General features: G+C 38.2%; 1 protein-coding gene across 4 annotated transcripts in view; it reads left to right on the top strand.

The window, feature by feature from the left end:
• The window catches only part of DGKI (diacylglycerol kinase iota), a 503,130-nt gene that overhangs the window by 371,729 nt on the left and 105,533 nt on the right, over positions 1–25,868 (top strand). For 3 of the 4 annotated variants that reach the window (XM_063642297.1, XM_055284146.2, XM_055284148.2), the window contains 3 exons: positions 7,195–7,274; positions 9,474–9,518; positions 24,989–25,058. In XM_063642297.1, the coding sequence (XP_063498367.1) occupies positions 7,195–7,274; positions 9,474–9,518; positions 24,989–25,058 (195 nt within the window). Of the gene's footprint in view, positions 1–1,034; positions 1,089–7,194; positions 7,275–9,473; positions 9,519–24,988; positions 25,059–25,868 lie in introns of all 4 variants that reach the window. The other variant, XM_055284147.2, reaches the window with a different exon arrangement.

The following is a 25,868-nucleotide window of genomic DNA, read 5'->3' as shown; positions in this document are numbered from 1 at the left end:
AAGCAAGCCTAGGCAATGGCGGGCGCCCCTCCCCCAGCCTGGCTCCCACCTTGCAGTTTGATCTCAGACTGCTGTGCTAGCAATCAGCAAGACTCCGTTGGCATAGGACCCTCCAAGCCAGGTGTGGGACACAATCTCTTGGTGTGCCGTTTTCCAAGCCCGTTGGAAAAGCGCAGTATTAGGGTGGGAGTGACCCGATTTTCCAGGTGCCGTCTGTTACCCCTTTCTTTGACTAGGAAAGGGAACTCCCTGACCCCTTGCGCATCCCAAGTGAGGCAATGCCTTGCCCTGCTTCGGCTCGCGCACAGTGCACTGCACTGACTGTCCTGCACCCACTGTTTGGCACTCCCTAGTGAGATGAACCCGGTACTTCAAATAGAAATGCAGAAATCACCCGTCTTCTGTGTCGCTCACGCTGGGAGCTGTAGACTGGAGCTGTTCCCATTTGGCCATCTTGCTTCCTTAAACTTTCTTCCTTTCATTTTTTCCTTGGAGAATCTGATGACTGTCTGTCTTGGTGATGATCTTCTTGTGTAATATTTCACAGGGTTTCTCTTCATTTCCTGAATTTGAATGTTGGCCTCTCTACCAAGGTTGGGGAAATTTTCATGGATGGTATCCTGAAATGTGTTTTCCAAGTTGCTTGCTTTCTCTTTTTCTCTTTCAGTGATGCTGATAAGTCATAGACTTGATCTCTTTAAATAATCCCATATTTCTCAGACATTTTGTTCATTTTTCTTCATTACTTTTTCTTCATATATGTCTGAGTTATTCTGGAGGACTGGTCTTCATGCTCTGAGATTCTTCAGCTGGTCAATTCTGCTGTTAATAACTTGCAGTTGTATTCTGAAATTCTTCAGTTTTTCTCCTCTAGCATCTCAATTTAGTTATTTCTTAAAATGGTCATTTCATCTTTCATCTGCTGTATCATTTTATTGTATTCTTTAGAATTTTTGGATTGGGTTTTAACTTTCTCCTGAATCTCAATGATCTTCATTTCTGTCCATATTCTGATTCTATTTCTGTCATTTCAGCTATTTCAGACTGGTTAAGAACCATTGCTGGGGAACTAGTGCAGTCATTTGGAGGTAAGAAGACTCTCTGGCTTTTTGAGTTGCCAGAGTTCTTGCGCTGGTTCTTTTTCATCTTTGTGGGCTGATTTTCCTACAGTCTTTGAAGTTGCTATCTTTCAGATGTTTTTTGGTTTTTGTTTGCTTTTATTTTCTTTGGTGGTGTTGGGTGTTTGGTTATCGTATAAGGTGGGTTTGGTCAACTGGCTTCATTTCTGGAATATTTTAGGGAGCCAATGCTCAGCCCAACACTCCTGAGCTGTGTGCTTTAACTCTGGTGGGCTCATTTTGGGTCCCCTGCTTTCTTCTCTGGCTCCTCAGGGTTAGGAACCTGTTGTCCTGATGGGCAGTGACTGCCAAAGAGCTTCACTGGGTGGTGGATGTGAGATCTGTGCTCATTTGTACATGCCAGAAGCAGCAGCAGTGTGATGAGATGCATGCTCATCAGCTGGAGTGGGGCACTGGTGGGCCAGGGGCTTCCAGCCTCCGTGCAGGCTTTTGCAGGTGGCAGTAATAGTGGGTGCGGTGGGGCACTGGTGGGTGTGGGGCTGGTGGTCTCCATGTGTGCATTCACACTGGAGGCAATGGCAGCATAGGGCAGGGAGTGGGGCTACTGATCTTCATTTGTGTACTGGTACTAACATTGGTGGTACAGCTGGGTGAATGGAGGCAGGTTGCTCTCATGCTGGCAGCAGTGACACAGTGGGTTGTAGATACGTTCCAGCAGGGAAGGGTAGGCAAGGTCTGCTGGCACACACACACTGGCAAAATGATATGGGGGTGGCCTTGGATGAGTGCATGCCAGCAAAGCGGTACAAAGGATGCTGCAGTGGTGGGAGGGTGCAGGTGGGCTGATGTGCCTTGGCAGAGGCCACTGTGCTGGAGCTATTTGATTGTCAGGCACAGTCAGCCAGCACAGGAGCTATTATGCATGTCCCTGGGAGACATCCCAGTTGGGCATCTGCGGCTGCACTGCAAGCGGGAGACGCCAGCATACAGGGATCACTCAGGTCAGACTGGCCCTGCTCTGTTCAGGTCTGACAGTTTGCCTAAGGCTAAAGTTTCCTAGGGGAGCATGGGACGCCTTTGGGATGGGTATCCCTGGTCATGCTTCACTGCGGACATTGCTGCACCAAACCCTCTGGGCTCCACACTGGCTGGAGCCCTGCCCCTACCACCTCTCTAAGCAACTGTCCCTTCTAGCTTAAGTTTCTGTGGGGGTCGTGTGGTCTCCTGCTGCCAGGATTCTATAAGTCCATGGTGAGAGTATGTCATTCCTTCCCTGCTCAACTCGCCACTACCCCAGGGGTCACTGAGGGCCAGGAACTGACGTATGGTAGCCCCTGCACAGTTTCCAGCTTCCTCCCCCTTAAGCCCAGCATCTGTGTCCTCCCTCTAGCCATTCTCAATACCTTCCTTCTGAAGATCTGCTTAGAGTGTGCCAGTCTTCCTGATGTCCTGGTCCCTCCATGGCAGATGTTCCTTCTGGCTGTGTCTGTTCAGCTATCTTGCATGGAGGATCCTGTTTATTTTGATCTTTGGCTTCTGCATTAGAAATATTTCTCAATTTTCTGATCACTTTTGCCTTTCTCTTCATTATTAAAAGTGGGAAACATAAAAGCTGCCTGGAAGTTCTGAGCTCATGCATAAAGCTTATTGACTTCAAGCTTCAATGTGGGGGAACTGGGTGTACTGTTTCTTGGGAATGATGAATCAGTGCTGTCTTTAGACCTATGGGAGAGGTGCTTCAGCTTTAGATGTCCCAGATATGTCCCATTTCTGGCTTTGCTCTGCTTCATGGGATGATATGTCTAAAGTGCTAAGGAAAAGGGCTCGTCTAGGGATTTCTCTACCCTTTTCTAGACTGTGCTTTGGATTCTTAGAATTCCTGCCCCAACAGCTCCAGACCTGCTTCTAAGATCTGTGTAGGCCTCTTCTTCTGGCCTAGTCTCACAGGAGTCATGTAGGGTGGGCATAGGACTAAGGAAGGCCCTTTGGGGCAGCAGTTTGCATGGGCTTTGGAGAAAGCTTGGGGGTGTGGTCTGTAATATCTGTATACATATGCACAAGGTCTTTCATGTTTTGAACATCCATGGAGTGGAAAGAGAAGGAGGTCTGACTATGGACCACAAGCACTATGTTTTGTTCTAATACTCCTTAGAGTACAAGAATTATGAGTTTCAGCATCTCATTTAGGTAACTACAAAGGAATATTTATCAGGATAGGAAGATAGAACATATTTCATTTAACAGTTTTGGGAATTCACATTAAACTTATAAATATATAGAAATATGGAATGCAGGTCTTTATGTTCTTGCCTTGAGCCTTAGAAATGTTGGTAGTGGGCCTATTCTCATGTTAATATATTTCCTCATAGTTTTGTCAGATTCCATTGAGATGAGTTTTCCAGTATTTTTCCAAGAAAGTAAGGTTCTGGCTGCCAGCTTTTGGGGAATTCAGTGTGGGAAGAAAGCTGGGGATCACTGCAGTCTTCAGATGATCAATTAATCTTCATTTTTTGTTAAGTAACTGCACCCTTCCACAATGGGTGGTGGATATCTGGTGATCTAACATCCAGTGCTTTTATCTTAACCACCTCCTTTAACCTCAGCTCCTGAGGCACCTGGTACTGCCAGTTTGCAAGCCTTTTGAGGGTTTTGCAGTACAAATTGTTTTGGTTCATGTCTATCCCCACTAGTGGTTTAGGATTTGACTCTCTAAGGGCGCTGAGTCATTTACCGATTTTTCATCTGCTTCATCTGTTATTTTCTCCTTATTTTTGTTCATTTCTTTTAAAAATCTATTTACTGTAAGTTAGTAGTATTTCTGGTGAGAGATTAATATGTGCATTAAATCTGCCATCTTATTCTAGAACACAGCTTGTTCTTTTCACTTAGTTAGAACTTGTGAATTCCATTTGATCCCTGCAATAAAAGTTCCATTATGAAGGTTGAGTATTGACTCATGCTTCCTGGACTTAAAGTCTCTGTTACCAAAATAAGATGAATTGTTGAGCTCAGGGATAGTGACACTAGTGCTCAGGTGGTAAGTGCTCTCAGTACTCATAAGTTAAATAGAGGAAATGTCAAGGAAGCTTGGCAGTTGGTTAACAATAGTGTAGAAGGAAGGTGGTAATTTTTGAAAAGTTTCTGCTCTCTCTTTGCCATGTAAAGGCCCAAATGGAAGTGTCAGATTACAATATTTTTCTACTACAGTTGTTTTTTTACATGGCAGAAAGAGTAGAAGTTAGTTTTTGGAAAACTGGAATATAACTTATGAAACTACTGCTAGCTAATCCTTGTAGTACTATGTTAAAAGATAGATGATTGGGTACCTCTATTTTCTGGCTACAGATGCTGAAAAGATAGTGAAAAGAGTAAGGGAGAATAAAAATTGATGTTTTGATAATTTGTTTTTAAATATAGTGTTGTACTGAATCTTCACAAAATCCTATATGACATCTATTCTAAACACCATAGGCTTTAAACCAAGGCTCAGAAGAATGGACTAAGTAGCTAAGTTGAGTAATTTGCAAGACCAAAGCAATACTGGGATTTGAACCCAGCTGTGGATGACTGCAGATCCTTTCTACTGCATATTGCTACCTTCTTGGAATAGATTTGACAGTTGTTGGTAATCATGCTATAAAATTGTTGTAGAGAATGCCCTTTTTTTCTTTCTTTTTTCCTCGCATTTAACAGCTAAGTATTGCTCAATCAAAAGCAGTTGCTCTTACTTTGCTCCTTGAAGAACAGGCAAAGTTGTTGATTTTATACCCATATTAGAGATGAATGACACGTGTTTGAAAACTTCTTTTTAGCTATTCCTCTTGATTTCATATCTTGAGGAATTCATATCTTGAGGAATTCATATCTCTAATTGTAGTTTGAAATGTCTGCTACCAAGTACATTGAATATATACTTGGACCAGACTAACTCCAAACACTGATAATAGAAGGAAATCAGAGGTGTTGACGGGATTCCTGCGTATCTATAAAATATATCTCCTAACTTAGGCAAATGGATAAACATTGATTAAAATCTCTTTTCTATTTTTGCACATTTAATATTAAAAGGAAATATCATTAAGCAAGATTCCAATGTGGATGCTCATGTTAATGATAGCTATATTCCACTTCCAGATTTATTATCTATGTCAAAATTCCAACTTTTTCTCATCATTCCTCAAATATTAGAAATTCTATTCTGCTATTATCTTGGTGGATCAACTTATTTCAGTCTTTATAGTAGGTCTAGCTGAAGATGATTACTCTAATCAGTATTTTTAAGAGATCTCCTTATTGCATTTCCCTTCCATTTTCTGCAAAGATGCATGATTGCCATGCTGAAAACTTTTTGATGCTTCTGTTTATCTTTTAAATGAAGGAGAAATATTCTTTTAGAATGATTATTACTTCCCCAAAGATATGACACTTACGAGTGCTCCTTATCCTCTACTGACTGCCTCTTGCTTACCTTGCTTCTTGTCTACCCTGGACAGGTGACTTGCACCTGAAAGACTGACTTTCTCTTTTGCATCCAAACAGTTGTTAAGCCCATCTTCCTCCCTCTTTTTATACTCATTTATTGAATATCTACCATTTCTTTACTAGGCGTTGGGAAGTGAAGGTAAACAATCCACACTCACTCACAGGCTTCCATAGTTCCACAAAATCATGGATGCCTTAAAGATTTATGTATGCAGGACTTTAGAAACATAAAGGGATGGGGTGGTAGGATCGATTAGGTCTCCCTAGCAGAAACCAATCTAGGAGGTAACATTGAGATACAAACTCTATTTCTTTTTCTCTAGACCACCTTTGCTCCTCTAGCTAAAACATCACATGAGGCTTCATCTTCTTCAGAGAGCCTAAAATCTACCCCTCCGCCCAGGCAAGAATTAGCCCCTCTTTCCTATAGTTTTCAAATGACAAAGTTCATACATTTAATATGGCCTATGTTATACTTATCATTTTTTTTGTTTACATATATGCCTTCTCTACTACTTGGAGATTCTTCAAGGTTTTTTATGCATTTTAAATGTATCTTCTTCTATGTATTGAGTTTTTAAGGCCCTAGTACTTTGTATTTTCAGACACATTTATTGATGATGGCTTTAAATATACATTCAATGAGTGAATGATTGTAAAAAATTCTTAGAGAATACCACTTTCTTATCATTTGCTTGCTACTTTCCAGTTGGTTAATTCAAAATTTTGAAGGTTTTATGTTAAATCATGGATTTAATAGTGTAACTGTACTTTTAAAATGAGAAATTTGTAGATTTTTTTTTAAGTTTTGGAAACAAGACTATTTTTCAGTATTTCAGGACTCTTGTGATTCTATCTGAAGTAGGTTCTGTATACTAAAGCCGCTGTGTGTGTTTGACACTACCTAAGTAGGATATTTTATAAGGTGCATAACTTAGTCTTGTCTTACTTTCTGAGGTCCTGCTGTTACCACTCTTACATTGGCCATCTTTAAAATTAGTTGGATTTTTAAGCTTTGCCTCTTCTAGAAGCTGTTTTTTGTTCTTTTCTTTCTAACATTTTATGCCTTTAGTTCTGATGTTGGCCACCAGGTAGCAACAGTGCTTTGAGTAGCTCAAGTCTCATAAATAGGAAACTGTTGTAGACAGACAAAAAGATGAAGTTCTCTGCATTCAGGAAGGAAAGGAGTAAATGTCCAGAATCCTCAATTTTTAATTCCTCCCTGGCACTGCATCCTCATGTTGTCTATTGCAAATACAAGCATAAATCTATGCATAAGCATAAAAAATGCAAGCATAATTATCAACTGGCCACGAGCAGCCTCCGTGTTCTGCCAATCCATCGTTACTGTGACAATTCACTTCATCTCAGGGCCAGTGAAATACAATGAGATGAGGGGCAGGTGGCAAGGGGCAACATGGATCATGCTAGGAAAGTGTGTGACAACTGCAAACAAGAAGAGACTGAAATAATAAAAAAGGTATAGAGAGAAAGTACTTCTTTCTTTTTATGGACATATCTAAAAAACCCATAATATTTACGAGATTGTTTTTTAACCATGAGAAACACATTTATGCTGATATAGAAAAATCAAATATGTTATTTTAGATTTTTCTTCTTCCTTCATCCTTAGCGATACCTCTGGGTATTCTAGTTGTGCGTGGAGACTGTGATTTGGAGACTTGCCGTATGTACATAGACCGCCTACAGGAGGTGAGTTTATTTAGCCAATTTTTTATTCTCCTCAACTTTCCATTTTTGTAAACAATTACTAGCCATATATATTTGCTTCTGAAATGATGCATTTGGAGAGGAAATGGAAATGTGGTGGCTTTGTCCTTGAAGCATACGCTGTATGTCACCCTCTCCCACCGTCTCTGTTGTTCACTCCTCAGATGGTTGAAATGGGAAAGCATTGACTGGGTTAACTACAGGGTGCTGTTGCCCTGGTGTGTTCCATAACTATAGCTTGGAACTTGTCATCTTACCAGACACATACCTGTATATTTGAGATGTTCAGAATTTCAACAGGAACTGATAAATAATGAAAGAAAACAGTGATATGTAATGTTTTGTGTCTGACACTTAGAGACAGCTAGATTTTGTAAACAAAAAAAATAAATAAAACTTCTACGGGAAAGAAAAATCCTCTACATTTCATAGGAATTTGTCAGAACACAAAAGAATAATCGATTTTTTTTTCTCAATCTGGTCTTGCTTTAGAGAAACAGAAAGGAAGTGACCCCGTATATGGCACTCCCATAAATGCGAACTGCACCAGCAAAGCCAGGAGACCCAAACTCATCATTACAATTGTTGTTGGTTGTTTTTGCAAAAATTTGAGGGGGAGTCTTAACCGTCTCCATTCCACAAATTGCAAAAAGCATAAATGACGATTTCTTTATCATTTTTTTGATGAAAGATATATATTAGAGTCAGTTTTTTTGGGTGTTGCCTAGACATTTGTATTTTTAAAGCTGTTGGGTGGTCTGATACCCCTTGATAAGCAACTCTGTCCCAGACCACATGTTATACATAGGTAAATATTATAAATAAAGTAGATACATACTGTTTAAAATCCCTCTGAGTTGTAACCACTTAGCCCTGAATATTTGATTCTGTTTCTCTTGGTAGAAATAAATTCAGGTGGGAGGCACATAGTGATGTGAAAAATTACTGATTTTGAGAAATAGAAGACAAATATTGAATGCTGATATGGATGAGAGAAAGACGGTCAACAAATTTTACACTTACGGCTTCATTAAGCTATTTTGACTGAGGATAGCTGCTTAAACAAGTTAAAATATATGAATTTTTAGTGACTCAGGTCCAATTCTGTTAATATGTTCCCAAACTTCTAGTATCTCATTTCCCAAAATAATGTTTGTATTTTGATGCAGAATCTCACTCCAGAAACCTGTAATGAAAAAAATGAATCATAATTGGTACCAAACCTTTTTACCTTTTTTTTTAAATTAACACATGTAGAGCTTTGTTAACAAGACTTCACAGTAGAATAATGTTAATACATGATTGATGAATTGACGTTGTTAAAAACCAACTTAACTAACTTAATAGCATGCTTATTGCACCAATATTCAACTAAAAGCAGGATTTTTAAAAAAGAGGCAACTCAACAGATAAAGAGGAAAAGTTTTTAAAACTAATGGAAAGTAATGTGATGAAACCCTGTGGGAAACAGATGTAAGGACAAAGGTACCCAGGATTGCTGACATCTGTAAATAGAATCACTACACTCATTAGCAAGGAAGCCTAGGAGGCATGACAATGGTGACAAGTTCGTTATAAAACTTTACGAAAGGAGTCAGGCTTTCACAATCTGCCAGTAAAACCTCATTAATTTCAACCCTGTTAATTTGCACTTTGTGATAATGTGGAGGTGGTTGGTGATTTTCTCCTTGTAGTCTATTAAAACCCCTATTTGCTAAGCGACTTATCAGTATAAACAGTTACCATGACAGTACGTATCTGGTCTAAGGTAAAGAAAAGCTTTCTAAGTGTTTAAAGGGATTTCCAAAACCTTCTTCACAAGCCAAAAGTTTATATGCACATTAAATATAATCCCCATTTATTAGAACAAAATTGCCTGTCTTTTACTTCTGGTCTCCTCTATAGGAGATTGAAATAATAATATATCACTTACCTCTAAACGCTACGTAGGACTTATAGGCTTCAACAGCTTAATGACCTTCTCTCAGTCCAACTTGGTTTGCTTTTATTATTTCTGGCATTACCTTCTTTATTTAACCTTTATGAATTTGGGTGTGTTAGATACTTTCCAGATGAGCATAGTAATATTAAATTGGGAGTTCAGCTGAGATCGAGTTGTGGGGCAGCTTGTTCAAACTAATTTTAAGGTATGGATTTTTTTTTTTTTCATTTTCTCATTAGGACCTACAGTCAGTTTCTTCTGGCTCCCAGAGAGTTCATTACCAGGTAACAAATAATTGACTCTCCTTGTTTCTTACCTTCTGGCCAAATGAAGTCCATCTTTCAATTAATGTCTCATTTTGATTTAGAGTTCACATCTTCCCTAGGGATAGAGTTCATTCTAAGAACCTAGTGAAAATGGTATTCTGATTCTTTTGCATTTTCCTGATTTTGGACCACCCTAGTCTAGCACAAATTTAGACTGTGGATTTTCTCCTAGATCATTTAGAAAAGATTATAAAATTGAGTGCTTTCAGTAACAAATACCAGAAAACTCAGCTGAAACTAGCTTAGCAGGGAAAGGGTCTCTTGGTTGACATAAGCAAAAAGTCCAGATCAAGGTGGATTTCTCATCCCATTTGGTCATGGCTCACACTCCACTTTCCTGCTGGTCCTTCTGCTTTGTTCTCCTCATCCTGTCAATTTTACCTCTGGGCTAGATGACTTTGTGGTCCAAGATGACTGCCATTAGCAACCAGGACTGTTTTTTTCCGTCACCTCCAGAAAAAGAGAATTCCCTGCTTCCTACAACCATCAAGCAACAGTTTTAAAATGTAATCTGAGTGGTTCATCTCGGGTCTTTTGGACAATCTAGTAAACCCAGTCTGCCTCTCTCTATGGCCCATATAAAGTCTGTAGGAGAACACTCAGTTATTCTTTATCCCAGCAGAGTTTGGGGGTGCAGTTTCTTTCCAACTTCCTCATCCCGCTTGTGATGCACAGATCTCTTCAGCCATCCTCTTACCCATTAGATTTCTCAGACATGATGTAGACCCTAGTACACAGTATTACTCCTGACTGCAAGGAACCCAAACGAAGCTCTTTGACTGGTCTCATTAAAGCCCTTTTATCTGAGAGGCTCCTTACCCTGCCCTGTTAAGAGGAAAGATACGTGGGAATCACAGCATGCCAATTCTCTCCAAATAAATCTCTTCAAACCCTTTATACTTCCATGTGGGGAGGAATATAACTATGCCTAAATTTATAAATGTGTAAATCCTGGTTTAGCACTTCACTTTGGATTTTTGTGTCTATTTTCCTATGCCTGAAATTTCCAATTTAACATCCTTTAACATAAATAGAAAACACAACAATTTAAAGAAAAACCTATACCTTATAGCCTTCTAGGTATTCCCCCTACCAATGATACCCTCTGCCCTTGGCTGAAGCAGCATATCTTCAGGCTTAATGACAGGAATGGCCTTTGTGTTCTTATTTGTATATTTATTTCTCAGACAACGTATTCCACAATTCCAGAGTTCTTTCTTCCATCTGTCTGGCCTTGAAAGGAAGAAAAGTCACTTAGGATATGTTTACATTAAAAACAAAACAAAGTGAACTTCTTCTAGACTGTTTTTACCAACCACTAGAAGACAAATTTCCACCTAATTTTTTAGATAGAGCACAACTTTCATCAGAGTGACTATTTGCATATTTACCCAGAGCTACTATCTAGGTGTAAATTTTATTTTAAAAAGCATAGTGCTTTCACAATAGCAAAGACATGGAATCAACCCAAATGCCCATCAACGATAGACTGGATAAAGAAAATGTGGTACATATACACCATGGAATACTATGCAGCCATAAAAAGGAATGAGATCATGTTCTTTGCACTGACATGGATGGAGCTGGAAGCCATTATCCTCAACAAACTTATGCAAGAACAGACAACCAAACACCACATGTTGTCACTTATAAGTGGTAGATAAACAATGAGAACACATGGACACAGAGGGGGGAACAACACACACTAGGGCCTGTTGTAAGGGTGGGAGGAAGGAGAGCATTAGGAATAATAGCTAATACATGCTGGGTTTAATACCTACGGTATGGGTTGATGGGTGCAGCAAACCACCATGGCACACGTTTACCTATGTAACAAACCTGCACATCCTGCACATGTACCCAATAACTTAAAATAAAAATTAAAACAAAAAAAGCATAGTGCTTTTAAAGGTAAGAGCTGATCTCTAACAATTGGCAGTAGTAGTTATAAGACTATGAGGATATTGTCTTTAAGAGTTTATACTTTTTCCTCTTGGACATTTTGAACCTTTAGAACTTCATCAAAGTATGTTAGATTTATCCTAGCTAGGTTTACGAAACTACTTTTATTTATTATTCCTGGCTTATATGATGTAGTCATTTTTGGTGTGAGAGTTAAAATTGTGGGCATTTTGTAGCATATTTTTTATGCCCTATCTGTAACTATTCATGGAGATCAATGGATGGATAAGATACTACAATATGAGTGAGTTATGTATTGCGTGTATTGTTTGATAATAACACTCAGAAGGATTAATGATATTTTTCTATGTCAAAATATTACGGCATTATTTTGTTTACTTATAGTCAAGTCAAATCTTGGTGTCAAAACTGCTGCATTATAAATGCCACATCAAAAGGTTTTGTGCGCTGAACATCTAGGATAACGAATGCAGTGATCAGGGATGAGTGTCAGGAGTGTCATCTTTTCCCATATCCTTCCTTAGGACAATGAAGGAGCGAGCAGAGTGATAAAAAGCAGGGGCTTTGAGCATGAAGGAATGGTTGGAACAAAAAAGATCCAAGAAGCCCAGAATTTGCTCATTAAACAGGAAAGAAAAAGAGACTGTGTTAGAATTAACGTGGCCAGAGCATAGGGAGAATCTAATGAGAAATTTCCTGAGCAGGGCAAGGAGAGCTGGTTGAAGCACGAAGCTGGGAGAGATAAACTTTCATGTTTGGGTAAGATCATCAAAGGAGGAATGAGTTGGAGGCATAGGAAATAGAGTTCTGTGTTAGCTGTATTAGTTTTGATATGCCTATTAGATCCAAGAGGGTTGGTGAGTAGGCAGTTGGGTATATGAATAGTAAACCTCATTGAAAAAATTCAGGCCCAGAGATAGAAATTTTGGAGTCATCAGCAAATGGATGGATGGTGCTTAAAACTACAAGGCTGGAGGAGATCACTTAGGGAGGAGTTCACTTAAAGAGGAGGGCCCAATGTTCTATCTATGTTTATTCATGAGTCAGGAAGAGTGCAGGTTCAAGACAGCAATCGGTCAAGAAGAATCATGGAAACTGAGATGAGCAGCAGGGAAGCTGGAAATCAAGGAGAAGGTGGTATCACGAAAGCCAAGAGTGAAATGTATTTCAGAGAGGAAGGAATAATGGACAGTGTCAAATGCCACTGAGAGGCTGAAAAGATATGGATTGATTTCTATATTTTTTTTTCTAGGTGTGTGTATTATAAAACACATGGGATATAGATGCTATTAATTTTTATGTAGAAAGTGACTGGCAGGAAATTTAATACTAAATCTTTCATTTCTTAGTGCAGAAACTGATTATATCGGAATTCCCTAGTTTGTCCTGGTGGGAGTAAGGAGTGTTACAGGTGAAAAAGAAACATGAACGACAAAATGCCTTAAATGCCTTTTAATGAAATTTCTTGTCTATGAGATGGCATTAAATATGCTTGGAGGATTAACTGTGAAGAGAAAAAATTAATACCAGTATGTTTGAAAACTTGAGAAATTCCTGTCAGCTCACTAATTTGCAGCTAGGATTTTAGCTGACTGTTTTCTAAGACCAGAAAAATCTCAAGAGAAAAGTGGCATTTAGAAAGGTGTACACATGCCCAAGACACCTTATTAGTGAGACATATAGCAGTTTCTTGCCACTTAAGCATTTCATTGCTTTGGTTGCTTCCTTGTCCAAATGCGTAGTGAATTGCCAACAAAGCACTGAAGCTCAAAAATGACACCTCATGTTAACCTAACAAGGTATTATGGGTTATACAAGAATGTGTTAGATATTTATAGCCTGCTGAAAATTCCTGCCTACACCATCTCTGAGGTCAAAATTCAAAGGCCCCTCCATCCTAATAGCATCGATGTAACCCAAAACTAATAACGTTTTACAAGCAAAATGTATTGCACTTGCAGATTTAGTATATTCTTGAGGTTGCCAAATGAACAATAATTAACATGAGAATTGGACTCCACCTGCTTATTTGATAAGGATGCTTTCTGAGGCCACCTACTTTGAGATAATTCCTTCTCTGCTTTCTCCCTCGAAATCATGATATCCCTTCTTAACCCGAAATCACAAAGGTACTAAGGAATAGAGGCAGATATGCCTTTCTAGTGATTTCCAGCTGGGAAGAATTTGCTTCCTGTGGGGGACATTTGGCAAGGTCTGAAGACTTTGAAATCTATTGTATAAAGGCCAAGGATGCTGTTAAACATCTTATTGTGTGCACAGAGAAGCCTGCTACCATGAAGAATTATCCAGCCCCAAATGTCAATAGTGTAGAGCTTGAGGAACCCTGAGTCACTCTGACGGTTCTCAGTACATAAATGAGAACCCCAGATAGGTATAAGACCTAGATGAGGAAACGGAAAGGAGAAATAAAGAAGAGGAACAAAAGAAAAAATAGGGATGGAGAATAGAAGGAGGCATTTATAGATGTAGTAGGGTAGAATAAAGAGAGAACTAGGAGCAATTAGAGGGTTTTTTTTGTAGACACCCTGGGTTTCCCCATTTCCCCAGGGTGATGCTTCATGGGGCATTAAATGGTAGGAATTATAACTTGAGATTTTAGTGAATACCATAGGATTCATCTGTAGGTGCAAAAATAGATTCAGCCAGGTGATTACTTTCTCTAAGAATTAATTCATTTAAAAATAGTACCAGAATGGTTGGAATATCTAAAAATAGAGAAAACATTATTGAAAAGCCTTTTCATTCTTCAGGGTGGTACAGATGTCTTTCACTTTCATAAGAAAAAAAAAAAACCTCTTGGTCAGATCGGAGTCTACATTAGTTGTTCCTCCTCTGATCTCCTTTGTTCCTACATGCCTGCTCTTCTGGAGGACCAGTCTGTGTTGTATTCCATCAAAGTTGTGTCTAGTTCTAGGCAAACAGCATTTTCCTATAAATATTTCATTCATCCCCTTTCTCTTTATTCTGGCTGTCCTTATTTATCTCTCTCCTTTCTCTGAAATCTCTTTGTCCTCCATTTGTTTTCTGGAGTCTAGAAGAGTCCTTCAATAGATAGAGTGAAACAAGATTTAGAGAGTCTTCCTGGGAATTGATTTATCTTGTCTGAGAGAGAAGAACAGTACCAGCTAGAAGCTTTGGAGAACGCCATTCCTTTGGACTAGATTGAAGCTATCAGAAATGGGTCAAATGAGGGATTAAATAAGACTTGCCTAGGGTCAGGTCTGTTGTCTGTTATGGGTGAAGACAGTACTGGAGTTGTCATTATTGCTAGTGGAGAACTTTCTCACACAAAGGGACTCTTGAAAACATTAGAATATTGCTTATTTCTATCTTCTACCCCACTGTCACTATTTCTTCATCTTCCAAATCTGGGTTGAAGAATGGCCATGCCATTTCTGTATTCCTCCACTGTAGGAGTCATGGGTGGTAAAATAGGTTCGAGATGAAGGGGTTTTAAGATATTAAAATAAATAGTAGCAAGTCTATTTGGGGCTGTAGTTAGACGGAGACACATACATACATATTTGTATGCAACATTATGTTAAAAAAATGGATAGATGGCTTATGTGTGGGAGATGTTGGGGCAGACAGATGAGAAGTTTGAATGGGTAACGAGAGAAATTTAAAAGTAAGGTAATTATTGATTGGCCATTATTAAATGAAGCAGGGATTTCCAAGCCGTAGAACTTTTGTTTTGTTTCTGTTTATGTCTTTTCTCAATTTTATGAAAGAAAAAGAATTTCATTCATATTGAAGGCGTAGTTCAACACTAGGTGAATATTGCTTAATTGGAAAACTTACTAGTGTGTGATGGGGCTGCTGTGCCTTCATTAAATTATGTGTGCATCAGCTATGAACAATTGCATGTAAATTAAGGGTAACTTTGGCATATGCATGCCAAATAGTGGTTCAGATGATTTTCTCATCAATTTTATATAATTTATGCCAGTTGGCTTTCAGAAATATATATATATGAGGAATGTCAGTTTTGTGTTTGTGCATGTGCCTATATTTTTAGCACAAGAAACATATTTTCCATTAACATATATCATAAGAGAAGATTCACATATCAGGGATTTTTGAAATGAGCAGTTTTTACTAATATTATTCATTTAAGGAGCATGTAATTTTAGAAGATTATTATATTTAAAATAGAAAGGATCATGGTATATCTAAGGTTATATCATTTGGCCTACATTACAGAGCAATGACAGTTGCATTCATCTAAATCACACCATTTATATGAATAAAAATAACAGATCCAAAATGGGCAAGTCAAGTATCTTATCTCTTTGATGAATCATTGATTTGATCATGCAATTTGAGAGGACTGGGGAGACTAGAGACCCTAAATTACCATTGAAAGCTATGGATGTGATGGTTAGAGGCACAGCTCAGGGAAATATAGCTACATTCATACAATCATATTTCTTCAGTATCTACTGTCAGGTGCTTTCGAAAGACTCATATTTTTAAGATTGTATTTTTTTTCTCTCTATTGGAAAATAGGTCACTGTACATTTATTTAATGTGCAGCATTAACAAATCAAACATACTCTGACCATTTGTGTTCTTGTGTAGTGATGAGAACATTGCCAGGTCCAACCTAGAGCTTCCATGAAGCTAAGGTCTGTCCTGGAACCAATATTCACCCCCTTTCAAGGAGCCGTTTGTTTTTCTTACTTCCTGTTTCCTTCAAGTCTAATTCACAGTCCACATTGCACTGCTTTTCACCCTTCTGCAGAGACCAGAGGATGCCCTTGAAACCAGGAATCCTTAACGTCAGGGCTACCCACTCAACCAGTCTTCCAGGCCCTCTGAGAACAGAGAAAGTGTTTACCTGATGTGAGCTGTATGGATTAGTAACGAGAGTTTCTTTAAACACGAATTAGATATAATTCAGTAAAACCTCTCTATTAACATCACTATCACTCACTTACACTCTGATTATTATTATTTTTTTTAGTACGAGAGAGGTGTGTAGATAGGCATGATGCAGGAATTATTTGTACCCTGTGTACGTAAGAACCTATTCATCTGTGTGGTCATGATAGGTTAAGAATGTGTGAGCATAAGAAGTTTACGGACTATTGCAGTAAATTGTGAATTCCTGTCTGATATTCTGCTTCTCTTTATTCCTGCTCCATTTTTAACCCATACAATATGCATTTCTCTCTCATATCAAGGTCCTCATGGTATATCTCTTGACTTTTATAAGCTATGTGTGTTCTTCAATCTGCCAGGTTTTATAATCTTGGTTTACCTTAGTTTTGATATTTGTACATAATTCTAGACTTCTGCTTGGTTTTTAACTGTCCACCCAATGTAGACCTTTATGGTGTGCATTTTTGTTTTCCCACATTTATACAAAGTTACACACATAGACATACATGAATACATATGTGGGGATTGTTGCTTAAAAATACACAAATGTAGCTGGGCACAGTGGCTCATGCCTCTAATCTCAGCACTTTGGGAGGCCATCATGGGCAGATCGCTTGAGCCCAGCAGTTTGAGACCAGCCTGGGTAACATGGCGAAACCCCATCTGTACAAAAAACAACCGCAAAATCAGCCGGGCTCTGTAGCATGTGCCTGTAGTCCCAGCTACTTGGGCAGCTGAGGTGGGAGGATTGTTTGAGTCCAGGAGGCAGAGGTTGCTGTGAGCTGAGATTGCACCACTGCACTCCCACCTGGGTGACAGGGTGGGACCCTGTCTCAATAAAAATAAAAATTATAATAAAAATAAAAATGTATTTACAATTTGCATGTGCACACTATACATATTATATCACAATTTATTTTTAACGGTTATGTACCATGGAAATTACATCTTGCTAATAGGTGAAACTCTATTTCAGTCTTTAAAAATTATTACTCTATTGCATGGTATATATTTAACCCTGTTTCTATGGATAGACATTTTTAGGTTGTGTAGTATTGTTACCATTGTTTGCAAACAATGTTGCAATAAACTTTATGGTACTTCAAAAATAAAATCATAACAGAAATGAAAACCATGTCACATGCTAAAAACATATTAAGATTGGCTGTGTTTGTGTGAAGTTTATAAGTTACATAACGCATACAGCAAAGTTACCCAAAATCTGTAATTGGGTTTTTATTCACATGGTTGTAGTCTTGGTTCCTGTGTCTGGGTTGGGGTTGCCTATCGTTCCCACTGATTACCATATTTCTGTGGAATTCTTAGGCAGCAGGGAACGCAGTGGTGGGAAGTGGGAAGACAGCAAGACTGCAGAATGTGTGGGGGCAGGAACTCTGAGCTACCAGGAGCAAACTGTCTGGTAAGAAAGAGGAAGCTTAGTTTGACATCTGTGGAAGATCCTTGACTAGAGTAGAATGAGGTCTTCATAGCCATTTAGATCATTCTAGGTTTGCTTTCTTCCTGCTTTTGTTTGAGATGAGTCTAGAAAATTCTGAGCTCTCAAACTTGATCTATACCAAACCTCACTCTTCCTACAAAACCTGAAATCATAATTCCTCTAGAAGCTGTAAAACCCTGTGCGTAAGGTCATGAGCTCTGAAGTAAAAGAAGTCTGTACTCTCCACCACTGAATAGCTTGGGGCGTCTGGGTAGTTTACTTAAATTCTCTCCACTGCAGTTCTTTATTGTGGTCAGCTCTTAGATGCAGGAGAAGAGGTTCAGGAAGAATAGTGGGGAGGATTGCAGGAGAGGTAGGTAGGAGCTAGATTATGCAGCCTTCTTAATAACAGAATGAAAAAAGCCTGCACATACATGGATGATTATGGGTTAAAATTAACCTATTATTGAGACTGTAACCTAATATTTCTAAATTATCTCTATGGCAGTGTCCAGGTAACCCTAAAACTAAGGGAGATGATTATGTGAGACTTGAACGCTCCAATTGTGAATTCTGATAGTAACATATATGGCTGAGAGAAATTTTATCAAGTATAAAATATTCAGTAGATGAAATAAAAAATGGAATAGTCTAAGCTTTATTTAATCTATAGCCACCATTAATACAGAAGTAGAGCCATGTTTATGGGAAATTCTCAGAAGCAAAAAATGAGCATACCGTAAAAAGAAAAAAAAAAAGGAAAATTACCATCACCAAAATGTGGTTCAGTGATTTTTTGACAGCTTGTCCAGATTAGTGTTTCTTATCCTTCACTGCCAGACAGTGGAGATGAGTCAGGGCAGAAGCTGTAGGTGGAAGACTAAGAGTAGGAAGGAATGAAGGAGAGCCAGAGTCAAGAGCTACCTGTTCTGCTTGACGTCGTGACAGCTGGTGTCTATGAAACTGGGTTGGATGACTCAGGATTGTATCTACTGGCACTTCTTGGCCATACATCAGTACCAGGACTATTTGAAAACTACTGCTCCAGAACAAAGGTTTTTAGCCCCAAATTTGAGACTTTGAAAGGAAAGGGCTTTCTTAAATGTGAACTGAGCCTTCCATTTGCTTTGCCAACAATGAATTTCTTCTGCTGTCTTCTATTTCTTTTTTTTTTAATTACCAAGCTCTGATTCTTTTGGCAGCTGGCTCAAAATCCTTCTTCCAAAATTGGTGGCTGTTGGCAGCAGCCAGGAAATAAATTGAAATCATAATTAAAATAGTCGTCCCTTGGGAAAAGAAGTTGAAACTTGGTAAATCAGACTTACAGTAACTCCAAGAATTGGAGCCAGAAAGAAAGCATGCAGAGCACCTAAACTGGTTCCTAGTGTAGTGGCCACCCTTTAAAGACATGGTCCATGCTTCGTTTTTTGTGACCTTCCAGTCACATGCCTTGCATTTCATTGGCTTTAATAAATACACATTAAAAAGGCTGATCACAATTGTATCACAGGAAAAAGAATAATGTATAGTTTTGTGACAACTGACAGCCCAAATCAGCAAGTGACAAGTTAATTTTGGTGAAACTAAGGAAATAGCAAGTAGGCAGTTACTATTGAATGGGGAAGGGAGACATCAGTGAAATAAAATGTTCTGAAATGTATGCCTGTTGGTGATAGAAGACATTCAGCCTTGAAGACAATATCCTGTATTTAAGACAATTATATAACATCTAATATTGTGAACAGAGGCCCTGGATTGCTGATTAAGACAAGCCCTATAAGCACCAGACCAACAAATGGCATGATTTCAGCCTTTGTTTAAAGCCACTTTGTTTTGTGTTCACTCATACAAATTTGTCCTATTTCCTTCTTTTCTCTAAAACTCAGAATCTGAGTGCAAATGTATTTATGGATAAATAGTGTTGTGTTAGGGGTAGCACCATCTAAATGATCTGGTCTGAAATGTGGCCTGTGTCCCATGAGACCCTCATGTGACAGGGCAGAATTGTTTTAGGTAAAATAATGTCTCAGCTGCCTAGCATGAGATATAATTATCTCTCGGATAATTATATCTGCACATAAACATGTTTCAGCCAATGGGTTAAGCACTTTATGTGTTATTAATTCCTCAAAAGAACGCTTTATGATAGATATTATTGTAGCCATTTTAAAATGAGGTATTCAAGGAACTGGATAAGAAACTATCCTAAACTCTTACAGCGAGTAGCGGGTAGGGCGCCAGGATTGTCGTGCCTCTCAAAGCTGGTGCGCTTCCTATCAGCCTTCCGCCGCCTCTGGGCTTGCTGCTTAATTGGGACTGGATCCCATACAATCTCTCGCCTTGTTATTCCATCTCATTCATCAGATCTGTCTCCCCTACAATATTTTAACACCTCAAGGACAGGAACATTTTTTGGCATCTCAATTCTTAGCTTGTCTGTGATAATGATGATCACATCCTACAAAAATTTCAGTTTTGCGAAGCAGACTTTCTCACTATCTTTTTGCTCTGTTTTTCAACTCAAGTGAAATCCAGCATCCACCACCGCCACCTCAACCACCACCAACTTTTCTGTCCCTAGCCTGCTCTTTACCTCCTATTCTCTCTCGGATCTTTGAGATATATTTTCAGCACCCATTTATGCTTCGTACCTGGATTTTCTTGTTTCTTATTTTACCGATTATTGGCATATTTTGTGGGTATATTTTGCATCTTGTCAGTCTGCTATGTTGGAATATTATTTTAACATTGACTTAAAAAAAATCTCCAATTTTTTGTGTCCCAATGTAGGTGAAGCATTTTCATCTGCTTAGATATGTACATGGACTAGATTCAAGGGCAATTTTTTTTTTTGAGACTTGACGCTTTTGTACATTTTATATATGTAGAATTTTTAAATAAGTAGTTTAGTTGCATTATGAATCTACCCAGATAGTAATTACAGTTTTTCGTTGGAATTTAAATGACTTTTAACATAGGACCTATTATGTGAGTAGCTGTTTCTTTAAGAACTCACTTTTTTTTTAACTGAACAAGGTGGAAAGAGCTTCACAAAAGTTGGAAGAGGATGCAAATCTATTTCAGGGAAGCATTTCAGAGAAGTTAGAACTCTACTTTTGCTTTTCTAACAACTCCCAAAATTGCAGTTTAATCTTCAGGTCACCAGGAAAGTATCCAATTATTAAAATCAGATTCCTGTGCCTTTAATTAATGATGTATTATTTAACTTCAATTATTAATACCATACAATGGTAAATATAAATACATTTTTCCTTTGTTTATAGAAATGAACATAAGTAGAAGAACTTAAGGCACTGAAAACAAACACTTGGGAGAGACTATGGATGGAAATAAGCAAAAAGTTGAGTCCTTCCATGTAAAAGTTGACCTGGTTTCAGTCTGCTACTAGGAGAATAGCCACAAGCTCAGAGAGCTTTTGTTGTTTAGTGTTTTGGTATTACAATTACCAGTAACTTTGCATCGGTGATTCCTATTCTCATAAGGCATTTTACTGATCAGAATCTTCTTATTTTGTTGAATTCTCTCTGACATAAATTTTTGATTCTTTAAGTTAATAGCTTTTTTAGCATCTTGGAAATCTCAGATCACTTTGATAATCTAGAAAGAAGTGGTTTTTCTGTCTAGGAAAATGAACATACACATAGACGTACCAAATCTAGCATACAATTTTGGAGAGTTCAAGAATTGTTGAACCTACTTGAGGACCCATTAAAGTATTTTAAAGAGCTTTATGGTGACCAGTGTGTTTTCACCAAACAAAATCGTAATGTTATCTTTAGACAAAACCTCTTTAAGAACATGGAGTTATATCAGATGTTTCTGTAGATCAAACATTTTTGCAATTTCCATCCATGGATCAAAATGTAGAGTAAATAAGTGAACAAAAGCAAACTACATTAAAAAAGTCAGGCGTGGGCATAAAACTCTCCAGACACACAGCCACCTGCACATAAAAAGATATATACCATCTATATTTCCTTACCAACCTGTGGTAGTCATGTTGCTGAGGCAGTGCCTCAATCTAGATTTTACTAACCTAGACTAAATAACATCCAATTTTCTGTAATCAGAATAGCCTAGAGATAGTGTGATGGATCCTTAGGTTTTTAAAATGGTAAATCAAGCATTCCTGTGTTCTTTCCCTTGATTTTTACCTACAGAAATTAGGATATGTTTTTATTGTGTCCTCTGCAGCATATTCAACATCAAAAGGCGGAAAGTGTCCTTGATGTTTTAGTCCCTTTATTCATAGAGAAGATAATCCTGTTTCTGTTTAATCTCTTTATTTATTAGCTTTCATAGTTGCCACTAAATATTTTGAATCACTTCCAAATTTCTTGTTCTATAATTACATTTGTCACCCAACTGAGAGATGTCAGTAGCTTTATCTGTTTTTCAAAAATGCATTAAGTACCTTAAGTTCCTTTAAAACAAGTTGTCACATGTGTCAAAATATAATTCTCAAAATGTTACACATAATTCTCGTATAAATAGTTACTAAGCACATGTCAAGATTTCACTTAGCTCAACAATCAGGATGAAAATCTAGTTCAAAAAAGAGGAACATATATACACATGTACAAGTGTATATATATTAGTGTATATATAATATAGAATATATACTTATATATTATATAATATATACATATAATATATGTATATATTCTATATTATATATAGAATATAAAATATATTTATATATATATTTTATATTTTATATATATTTATATACAGAATATATATAAAATATATAATATAATGTATATATGCACACATGTATATATGATATATACGATATATATACAATATATGTATATATAATATATACATGTATATATAATATATATACATATGTAGAGAGAGCAAGAGACTATATGTAACATATTTTTTCTCTATTATATAGTATCTCTGTATCCATAGCTATATGGATATATTTATAAATATAAATTATATACCTATTTTATATTTATAAATATAGATTTTGGTGGCATTCCTGAATGAGACCAGTTTTTCCTCTATCAATTATTTAATTCACAGAATTCATTTAGAGTAAAACTCCATACACTGAAGGTTTCTAGTTTACTAAGATGCATCCCTTTTGTTCGGTAACTTTAGGTTCTTTCACATACATCCTCAGACCTATCTGAAAGGCTTGTTAAAACACATTGCTGGGTTCCACCCATAGTGCTTCTGCAGACCTGGGGTGGGCCCTGGAAATTTGTGTTTCTGACAAGTTTCTAGCTGATGCACACTTTGAGAACAAGTGATTTAAGCCCAGGCTTTATTTGAGGATCAAGTAGGGCAGCAGGGAGTGTTGATTAACTCCCAAGAAAGTCAGTACAACCTCTGATTGGGTCCTTATTACTTCTTCTATGTTATTCCTGTTTTATTCTCCTGTCCCCTCTGTACACACGAGATCATCCACACCTGCGGCTTCAGCCGCCAAGTCTTTATTGCTGTCTGCACAGCCGCGCCCCAGTGCTGCTCCCTACATTTGAACATTTCAAATCCCTAATAAGGGCCAGACTCCCAGTGTCTTCCCCACAGAGACCTGGCCTCCCTCATTTGTCCCATTTCTGTCAGTGATTTCAATTCCACTGCAAACCAGGGCTAGAATGCTCCAAATCACATGTTGTAAACTGGAAAGTGCTCTCCTCCCTCCCCAGTTATCATTGGCCGGCTTCTCTTAGTAGAGAAAATGTTTAATTTTTAAAAGTTTGGAATCTTAAAGAGAAAATCCTTTCAGTTTTCAATCTGCCAGTTCTCTCTTCTGTTTCGTGGATGTAGCCTTAATTCTTTATAATAAATAAAAGCTTCTGAGACTTCAAGGAAGTTTGGGAACTGAGAATTGTGGTAAATCAGGGAAGCAAGCTAGTCCTGGCAATCTCTTGGAAGGGCAGCTTTGGAAGGCTGGGAGGTCAGAGGCCAGACTTCTAGAGGTCATGTCTGAGGTGTGTAAGTGAGACTTGGAGCAGGAGATAATAAACATAAGCTTCAGGAGTTTGGAAGGGCAAGAAAGGAGAGTTTAAGAAGATTATCAAAAGATATATCCACTTCAGTTTCAGCTACTCGGGAGGCTGAGGCTGGAGGATCACCTGGGCCCAGGAAACTGAGGCTGTGGTGAGCCATGATCACACCACTGCACTCCAGCCTGGAAGACAGAGTGAGACCCTGTCTCAAAAAATCAAATATAAATGAAATAAAAATTAACAAAATAGATGTAACAAGATGAGCTGAGGGGAATTTATTTTGGAAGAGAGGGAACTATTGAGAGCAGAAGAATTAATGAGTGGATTTTAATAATGCTACAGAAATAAAGTTCAAAGGAGAAAGAAAGATAGTCCAGAGTCTAAATTAAGTGATTGGCTTTGGAGAGAAGAGAACTATTTTTATCCAAACCCAGAGGAAAGAATGATGGCAGTTATGTCAGGCAGACTTGATGTTAAATAGGAGAGGGGAAATTGGGAGGTCATAGAAGTGAGACGCCTAGAAAATGCTCAGGTGAATGAGCACATTGCTGTCTGGATGAGTGTTGGACAGAGTGATTTTGTCATGGGTTAACCTGGCACTACTTTTCTTCCTTGTCTACTCCTCTGTAATTGGGTTCAGTGGAGAAGGCTGAGGTTAGAGATGACCTCAATATGTGAGGTTGATTTTCGTTGTTTCCATGTATATGAACAGTCCCTGTGTATGGATGGCTGCTGCTTTTTCTCACGTACCATATGTCCCATGTGGCCAGTAGATAACGTTTGATACATTCCCATTCTGTGCCAGTGCCCTAGACCTATGTGTCAATGACAGCCAGCTGTCACTCATTCCTTGGCTTCACAAAGGGAAATAAAGAAATTCTCATAAGGAAGTAAATGTCCTAAATTAGATTATTTATGTTTAATGGAATAATTGAAAATATTTAATGGAATAATTGAAAACCTCCTGGTAATTTTATGAGGGAGTCATTTTCAAAAGTTCTATGTGAAAGAATTTCAAAGCAGAGCCCTTCTATCTGTTCCTAGAGAAAAAAAAATTGTGATTTGCTCTTCTCACCAGTGCTTTGTGTAGGAAAGGATGGCAGAATGCTGAGTGAGGGAAGCCCATCAGGTTATTGAAATGCAGCCACGAGAATGTGTGTGTCTCTTTCCAGGACCACGAAACCTCCTTCCCCAGGGCTCTCTCAGCACAGAGGCTTTCCCCTCGGTGGTGCTTCCTAGATGGTGAGTTCTGCATTTCTTGCGGGTATTGTGGGAGTTGGGGAACTTGAAGAGCAAGGCATCAATTGATAGGGTGGGCTCTAGTTTTCCAAAAGATTATTCAGAAAGCCTTCATGTGACTCCACATGGCTGGTATTGGCCTGCGGAACAATGTGAGCCTGCTGATATTGCACTGTCCTTTCCTGAAGTCATTTCCCTCAATACAGCTTGGTTAACTCTGGCTGAACTCAGCATCAAGTTGCTCACGCTGATGTTTTCATCAGCCCTCTTTTCTTAAAGCTTGACCGCCTTCCTTAAATTAATTCAGACCGGTAGCTGCATTCTATATGCATAGGATGGATACTAATTTCTATGTTATTTGCATCTTATGGGACATTCATATTATTTTTATGAGACCATTATTGCAGTATGATGTATACATTTCTGGAAAAAGGTGGAAAAATTCAGTTGCATTCAAATCTGCTCAGATTAGCATGACATATTGCATGCATAATAGGTTAGTTATCTTACGATTGTTTAATGATTCCATTTTTTATCTCAAATATCTCTCTCCTAGATGCTGCCTAATACTACATTTCTATCCAATTACCCATATTGCAGTACCTTCTCACCTCTGTATATTCATGCTTACATACTACCGAATGTATCTACTACCCATTCTCTCTTTTGTTCATATGGATACATGATTTTCATTGTAGACCCCTTTTTTGTTTATCTAGGTGAGCATCCGAGAGGATATAAACGTGAATATGAGTATGACAGGATTTGTGAGTGTATGAGCAAGCATTAGGATGGCAGCAGCAGAGATCTATT

The sequence above is a fragment of the Symphalangus syndactylus genome, chromosome 6, assembly GCF_028878055.3.
Source record: "Symphalangus syndactylus isolate Jambi chromosome 6, NHGRI_mSymSyn1-v2.1_pri, whole genome shotgun sequence".
NCBI classification, from domain to species: domain Eukaryota; kingdom Metazoa; phylum Chordata; class Mammalia; order Primates; family Hylobatidae; genus Symphalangus; species Symphalangus syndactylus.
Note: the sequence above shows the minus strand (reverse complement) of the source record. Positions and strands in the feature narration are given on the sequence as shown.